Genomic DNA, 7,994 nt, shown 5'->3' with positions numbered 1-7,994 from the left:
GTTCACTGAGTAACACGCAGTTTTTTTGGAAGTATTTTGTAAATTCATATTGATCTGTTACAGTATGAGACAAAAACTGTCTTTTACGGTCATCCCAGGCATCTACTTATTGACATATTAAAGCGACACTGATTGATTTTAATGTTTTATTGATAACAACTGTTGTAACACTGGTGAACCTCATTATGTACAATATATACAGTTTTTCAGTAACAAACCATTGTGATGTTCAAAATCCTGTACAAAAAGGTGAAGTGATCACTGTCTAATTTAATGCAAACAAAAGGGAAATGAGAGCAACCAAAACGGGGATTTTTTTTACGGTCCAGAATAAGCATAACGTCGATTTTAAGTTATTGGACAGAAAAGTGGGACATTAACAACAGCAGTGTCTGCAGCTGGATGATCCATATCAGACCGATTCCACATCTTCTCCATTTCCAGCTCCTCGATGCACTTTAATGAGTTTAGTGTTTTTTTTATTGCCTCCTGTTGGGAAACAGACATCGGGCACAGATGTTATGGATCGCTTCCCTGTGTCTCACGCAAATGTTACAGGAAGGTCGTTGTGTTTCGTAAAGCTGGGAAAGTACAGCAGTAATTCTCACTTGTTTTTTTTATCACTGACTGTGGTCATTTGAGGACTGATGGATGAATTGTGACTCCGGTGGTGTTGCTGAAACACGCGTGAAACGCACGACGAGACGGGGTCTACCCGCACCTCGGCCTTCTTTACTCTTGTCCCTTCGTCTTCAGTCGTCTGATGAGTTTGGCAACCCAGTCATTACGGCCCGGAGGAGGCGCGCACAGCGTCTTGTCCTTCACAGTGATGAATCTGCAGACAAAGTTATATTGGTTTAGTCGCCAGCGATACGCCAAGGATAGACGCCTGATGGAAACATCTGGCTTTCATCACGTTTGCATGAACGAGCGACTGGTGTGCGTCCGTTTTCGAGCCCCCTGTCCCCGATTAAGGACGCTTACTGAGTGGCCGCTATTGCGCAACCGCCGTTTGTCGTCTGCTCGCGGTAGGCCTTCACGACTTTGCGGGGGATTTGCTTGTTGCTGGTTGTCAGGCAGCAGTCCACGGCTTCTTCTGTAAAGGCTTTGAAACACAAACAAAGAGAGGCAGAGTTTTAATCCCAGATGCGATCGACCCAATGAGGCCTCATTATGTTCCGTCCCGCTGGTTGCGAGGAAACACGGACTAATGGTTTCCTGTCTGGCTTGCCAGGCCTGCAAAGACGCACGTTCCCCGTGCATATGATCGCATCTTTCATCTCTGTCAGTGGCCGTGTTATAAATGAATAACGGTTGCACGCCTTGCGGGCTTCAGCTGGCCATGCCTCGTCTTTAAAGACGACACGCAAGAGGTGCTGAAACATCCGCCCGCAACACAGCTCCCGTTCGTACCCAGGCTTACCTGAAGCGTAGCTGCACAGGACCAAAGCCAACAGGAGGAGAGATGCAATTTTGAGTGCCATGCTGTTCCGCTGTTCCTCTGCTCTGCTCTGCTTTGCTCTGCTCTGCTCTGCTCTGCTCTCTTGCCTTCTTTGCAGGTCTTCACACCTGCCAGACCCAGGTCGGCAGCACAGGTATATATACCTACGTGCGACACTTTCACTTTCACGGTGAGTCATAAAACAAGCTGCCACTGCCTGCTCCCGTAAAAACACTCCCCCAGCATACATTATTGTGTCACATTTCACCTGTGCTTTATTGTTTTTCCAGGGATCAGAGGAGATAAAAGCATACTTTCCCTGCGGCATGCCGATAACCCGCGATAATGACCGCAAAACTTTTCTGCCTCTCTTATCGGTTGCAGCAACCTGCAGAGGTTTTGGGAAATTGAAAGATGTATTCACGCTTATTGCAACGTCAATAACAAGTGTCAGCGACAGCGTTAATGGTCTGACACGATGGAGGCCAGAGGAGTCATGTACGAGAAGGTGTTGACATCTTTAGCCGGCACTTTTTTGTCAAAGGGACTTACAGCTGTACTGCTTACAATTATTTGCCCATCTGTACAGCTGGGAAATTTTACTGCAGCAATTTATGGTAAGTACCTTGCTCAAGGGTACTGCATCACAAAACAACTGGAGGTGGGATTCAATCCTGCGATGTGTGGATCTAACGCCAGCAGCTCTAAACACTACACTCTCAGCTCCCCCCATGCTAAAGCTTATCCCATAATGTTAAGCATTACCTAGGTGTTACTTTTGAACAAGTATGCAAGGTTTAATATCACAGCTCATCAAGCAGGCATTGCATGTGCAGCCTTTACATTACGTAGCTCTACATAACAGATTTAATGGGATAAAATTCATTTTGTTGAAAAAAAACAGATCTAATGTTACTGAAATGTGTGTAATATTCACAGCTCATAGGATTTGTGCTGTATGAGTTTGTATAACACTGGATCACGCTTCTCTTTCCCTCAAATAACAGTCCTGAGAGAAACCTCGAGATGCCTGTTGATAGATAACATTTCCAAGGTTAAAGGTTGTTCTAATGCCGGCAGCGCGTATCTGAATTGCGGTGCCTGAAGGGAATGTGCGAAGCATCATTTATGGAATAAAAGAGTTACATTTCTTGGAAATGTTAAAGCAGCACTTGAGTTCATCACACAGAGTTTGTGTGAGATGTTACTGGCACATTCCCTTATATGTGTCTCCACGTTCCCGTTATGCACTCTACCGCGGTGAATGACTCAGCCTGTTTTTCAGTGTGCGTGGAAGCGTGTGCATTTCTAATACGTTGAAGAAGGTGCCCAGGGGTGTCACACGTTCTCTTCACCTTCACCACTACTGTCCTGGCACACATCTCCTTTTCATGGTTCTTCATCTCCAACAGCTTTTCGCTCTCCAGCCTGTTCCGACAGATAACCTAAATGACGATAATGACGTTGGCACAATGAAACACTAAATAGCCAATTAACCCGTTGGGAAATACTGCTTCTGGCTGATTTCAGTACAAGGGCTGATGAGGTAAGGGCTGGGAAACTGGAAGCTTGTACTGGAGCAAAAACTGAACTGAGCCAGGAACAAGCAGGTTCACACCGATTCTCAGCATTATAATCCATATGTGCAGAACACACTCCTACTACAAACAATTTGGAAAGACCACAATGCACGAAAAAAAACCAGAGCACAACAAATTTCTCTTTTTTTTACAAAAGTTTTACACACGGACATCTTCACTTGTCAATCAAAGCGTAGGCTCCGGCTTGCTGCGGCCCAACTCAGGACAAGCGGCTGTTGACAATAGATGGATGGATGTTACCAGCTTTGGGCCACAGGACACCAGCTGAGCTCTTAACCTCTCTCAGTTAGTAATTATTGCCAGTCAAAAGCCTAAAACTAGTTTTGAAAACTAGTTTTTCTCATAACTGGCAACTTCTTAAGTCCAGGTTATTAGTTTCACTTGTCCTCCATACTCCCTTTTTGCCAGAGAGCTTTTGCACAGCTTTGAGGTGTGTTCTGAGTTCTTTTCATGCTGAAGAATGAAGGACTGCCCGACTAACTCTAACCCCGGTGGAATGGGATGCCTACGAAGTTTGCTATGACAGCAATGGTAGGTGAGAATGCTATGGAGTTGGCAAAGATCACCAACACTACGACCAGCAAAGCAACCCCAGACCATGACACTGGCTCTTCCATGCTGGACAGCACGAACCACACAGACACTCATGCACTCATCAACTCTTGCTCTTACAAGTATCTAGCCCCTGAGTCCAGTGGGTGTTATAAACATTGAAGTAGCAAACTTCTTACAAGTACAAACTTTTCAGGAGAAGTATTCTGCATTTATTTTCATAGAGAACAAATATACCAATTGAAATCATGTGCCAGTAAACGGTCATGAACGGTAAACACTGCCTTGCGTTTTTCAAAGGAATAGGGAAACAAACAGAAGGTGAACAAGCTGTAGATGATCCTATGGCTTCTACATCAACTAGTTTTGAGCTGTCAATGAAGTGCCAGCACCCTGCCACCCTCCACCTCCATGTGGTGCCTCCAGCTCTGAGTTGGTGCACAATTGTTGTCTGAACTTCAAAATAAATGACACACAATTTATGCTGTTTTTTAAATTTCTTGTAACAATGCTTCTGTTTCTTATTATTACGTTTGTACTGGGTATTAGCAAATTTCTTTTGATGTGTGCGGTCATAGAGGGATGCTGGAGTGGCAGATAAACACCAACAATCTGGTTTAGCTCTTGGCACCTCTCTATATCGTCCTTTCTTATTTACAACATGTTGTAAATACTCCTGCCGGGGGAACCAAAACACTCAGGGTTCTGCACAAGCCATCCAGGCTGAGAAAAAGAGTCAAACTTTGGGTTGTGCTGCTCTCTTCCCATCTGAAAAACCCTGTAGTTTATTCTGTAATGGAGCTTACCAGGCTCTTGACATTTATTCATTTAGCAGACACACAATCCTTGAAGTACAGCCACTTAGTCCAATACCACCATTTCTGCCACATAACATGAGTATGTACATGTAGAACTGATGAGGATCCCTTCACTCATTCCATGTCACATTCCACTTATGAATTCATCGAATAATGAACCAACTCTCAATCCTGGATAAGTTCATAAATATGTTAAATTTTCACTCATCAGTCAATAAGACTGACTTCTGCTTTTCTCCAGTTTCCATGATTTTGGCCTAAGAAAGTGTGGTTTCGAGCAAGTGCATGAGTCTAGTGAAGATCTAGTGATCTTCTGGCCGTACTGTATATATGTTGCTGGGAATAGACTATGAACGAAAACATCCATGTGTGCTGCACATAAAATAAACAAAGCCCTTGCAGATGTTATGTGCCCTTGTCAGGCTGAACAGAGGACACAACGGCGGCTGGACGCAAGTGCAGGTTTCTTTATTAGAATCTGAAGGGCAGGGCGGGAAATCGTAGTGGGGGACAGGCGAATGGTCAGGCGATCTGCACTCAGGATGAGATCAAGGATCCGAAGTCGAGGTCGGGAGACGAGGCGAGTGATCGGGAGCCAGGAAATGAAGAACAGGATGCGAGGGCAAAGGGAAACGGGACATGGAACACGGTGGTATCGTTGGCACAGAGGGGACGGTTGTTTCAAATGAGTTTCTGCAAAGACACAGTGGTGGAGAAGCTCGCTTTATACCTGGTTGGGCTGAGTGGGATCAGGTGCCGGGGGTGTGGTACTGGCACGACAGCCCTCTAAACCCATACGGCTTCATTTTGCCATAAATCCTTAGATTAACAAAAAGAAAGGTCCCCACTAAAAGCGCTGCAGTCTCTGCTGACAGACAGATCTCATATTTAGTTGATGCTTTTGTTTCTGAAAGCTTTTCCCTCTGCAGCCTGTGCTAACTGGTACATTAAATGATTCTAATGACATGGATACCATGAGATAATGCATAGTGGATTTATCAGTTTGGAAACTGTTTTTTTTGGCTGACTTTTGCGCAAGAGCTGATGATGCAAGAGCTGGGAAACTGGAAGTTTGGAAGAAGCTTGGAAATAGGAAGTATGTATTGAAACACAAGCTCAGCTCACACAGGAATATGTGCATGGCTTATACCAGTCCCAAGCACAATCACTAATTTATACAGAAGACAGTTCTTGTGCAAGCAATTAATTACATTTGACAAAATTCATAATTGAACACATGCTTCATATCGGGTTAAACTCAACTAATATCAAAAAGGCCAGTATAACCTAGAACACAAGAGCTGTAGTTCCAAGCCAGCTGGTTTAAGGGAATCAATGACAACGTCAGTAGAATCTGTGTACTTTTTTCTTCGGTCACGAATGGGCCCTTCGTGTCTAATGCGCGAGTCCAAAATGCCAGCTTTCTTACCTCATCTCTTGGTTACCGCAATCTCAGGGTTCCTGTCACGCCCACGACCTCGCTCCAACCACCCATGCCTGCCCCAAATCAGAGCAGCAGGGTATAAAGAAGTTGTTCCAGCACCCCTCGTTGCGGAATCTCATCCGGAACACCTGCTTTGCCTGCGCTCTGAAGAAGACCATTACCTGCCTACCCGTCTGTCCCCGACCTTAGTCCTTGCCCGTCCCTCGTTCCTTGTCCCAGATGTCCACGATTCCCGACTCCGGCTTCGCTTCTTCGACCTCGTCTCCAGTTTAGCCCCGAAAGCAACGTGCGCTCCTCGACCGACCCACGCCTGTCCCCGACCGCGTCTCTTGCCTGCTCCTGGTGTGTCTCCAGTAAAGATCATACGATTGGGTCCACACCAACTCCCCAGTCCCCTGCCTTCTGCACTGACAGTTCCCTTTGAAGTCTTTCCTAATTTTCCATGATGCTTTCTGAGGCAGTACATAGATATGAAACATGTGCTATGAGTGCAGATGGCCCTTTTTCCTGATTAATTTGTTTCTTTTCCCACACGCTGACAGAGTGCATGAAGGCTGTTGTAAAATTGGCTCACAGTTTATGAGTATGGTACAAATCTCAGCCAAATCTTCCCACAGATCTGAAACTGATGATGTTTCTGCCAGGAATTACCCACCACACAGCTGCAACTACTCAAGAGGGTGGGAGAAACTGCCATTTGTGCATTTTTATTGCCCAACTACTTTTTAGCTGCTAAATTAGTAAGGTGGGGGGGGGGGGGTGTGGTGGCATGGCAGCGTGGTGGGTTTCACCCATACCTCACTGTTTGGCAGGTATGGGGTTCAAGTCCTGCTCGGGGTGTCCGACAGCTCCGTGTGCTTCCCCCCACACACAGACAACGGCACTAGCAACCATCCTTTCTTCTTCACCTACCATGAAAACCACATGGGTGGTCACTATGGGTCAGGTTTCACTCAATGACATCAACAAGAAATAATTAATAAGGTGGTATTGACAGATGTTGTCATATATTTTTCACTGTCCCCACTGATTTTATTACCTTTGCTTCTTCTTCATTTGCAACAATAATAATAATAATAATAAAAATAACAATAATAATAATAATATTTTTTTAGAAGTTATTTATTATTCTTCAGTGGGTTGGAGCGGGTCCTGCTCTCCAGTGGGTCTGGGGTTCGAGTCCCGCTTGGGTGCCTTGTGACGGACTGGCGTCCCGTCCTGGGTGTGTCCCCTCCCCCTCCGGCCTTATGCCCTGTGTTGCCGGGTAGGCTCTGGTTCCCCGTGACCCCGTATGGGACAAGCGGTTCAGAAAATGTGTGTGTGTGTGTATTATTCTTCATAAAAAAAAGCCTCCCCCTCTCACTCAGAACTGCTGAATCTTTGCCCACATTTAAAAAGGGCCTGAAAACTCACATCTTCCAGACTCACCTCGCCAATGATCTCTTAAGTTCGTGTAAGGTGTAAATGTTCATGTGCAATAACTAAGATCATGCCTTGATAAACCTTTACACAGCTACTCCTGTAATGTAGCGCAAATGTTTATATGTATTTAAAAAAAAATATATTACTAGGAAGGTGATCAGGAATCGTGGATATTCTGATAAAGTTCTATGCAGCTACTCATGTGATGAACATTTGTTCATATGGTGGAAAGAAAATACATGCACTTAGGTATCACACGTCTGCATCTAAGTGTCTCTTCCTGCCAATGTAATGCACAAATTGTATTTTCTAGAATAGGGGGCGCGGTGGCGCAGTGGGTTGGACCGGGTCCTGCTCTCCAGTGGGTCTGGGGTTCGAGTCCCGCTTGGGGTGCCCTGCGATGGACTGGCGTCCCGTCCTGGGTGTGTCCCCTCCCCCTCTGGCCTTACGCCCTGTGTTACCGGGTAGGCTCCGGTTCCCCGCGACCCCGTATGGGACAAGCGGTTCAGAAAATGTGTGTGTGTGTGTGTGTGTGTGTGTGTGTGTGTGTGTGTGTGTGTGTATTTTCTAGGAGATGTGCGTCGCTTTGGAGAAAAGCTTCTGCTAAATGAATACACACACACACACACACACATTTTCAGAACCACTTGTCCCATACAGGGTCACAGGGAACCAGAGCCTAACCCGGTAACACAGGGCATAAGGCCAGAGGGGGA

The 7,994-nt window shown here is 45.6% G+C and overlaps 1 protein-coding gene across 4 annotated transcripts; it reads right to left on the bottom strand.

The window, feature by feature from the left end:
* Positions 1-225: 225 nt before the first annotated feature.
* Positions 226-6,431, bottom strand: LOC108938942 (C-C motif chemokine 19-like). Of its 4 annotated transcripts, XM_029259316.1 has the most exons (6): positions 6,018-6,093; positions 5,842-5,909; positions 1,424-1,569; positions 985-1,105; positions 722-835; positions 226-489 (listed from the first exon to the last, which is right to left on the bottom strand). In XM_029259316.1, exons 2-5 carry the CDS (start codon positions 5,844-5,846, stop codon positions 733-735), a joined length of 375 nt encoding a protein of 124 aa, XP_029115149.1. In that variant the 5' UTR covers positions 5,847-5,909; positions 6,018-6,093; the 3' UTR covers positions 226-489; positions 722-732. The 4 variants fall into 4 exon arrangements, with proteins under 4 accessions (XP_029115149.1, XP_029115147.1, XP_029115148.1 ...); XM_029259314.1 differs by lacking the exon at positions 5,842-5,909 and having other exon boundaries at positions 6,018-6,431; XM_029259315.1 differs by having other exon boundaries at positions 5,842-6,094.
* Between the last annotated feature and the right edge of the window lie 1,563 nt (positions 6,432-7,994).

Source organism: Scleropages formosus, chromosome 17, assembly GCF_900964775.1.
Source record: "Scleropages formosus chromosome 17, fSclFor1.1, whole genome shotgun sequence".
In the NCBI taxonomy this organism is placed as follows: Eukaryota; Metazoa; Chordata; class Actinopteri; order Osteoglossiformes; family Osteoglossidae; genus Scleropages; species Scleropages formosus.
This window is presented reverse-complemented; position numbering and strand designations above follow the sequence as displayed.

What these genes read in the sequence shown, in the direction of transcription:
- LOC108938942 (XM_029259314.1), bottom strand. Translation starts at nt 6,322, where the DNA reads ATGTACTGCCTCAGAAAGCATCATGGAAAATTAGGAAAGACTTCAAAG. An exon ending in CCTGTGCAGCTACGCTTCAG is followed by an intron (nt 1,106 to 1,423) that starts GTAAGCCTGGGT and finishes TGTGTTTCAAAG; the next exon opens with CCTTTACAGAAGAAGCCGTG. An exon ending in TGCGCAATAGCGGCCACTCA is followed by an intron (nt 836 to 984) that starts GTAAGCGTCCTT and finishes CTTTGTCTGCAG; the next exon opens with ATTCATCACTGTGAAGGACA.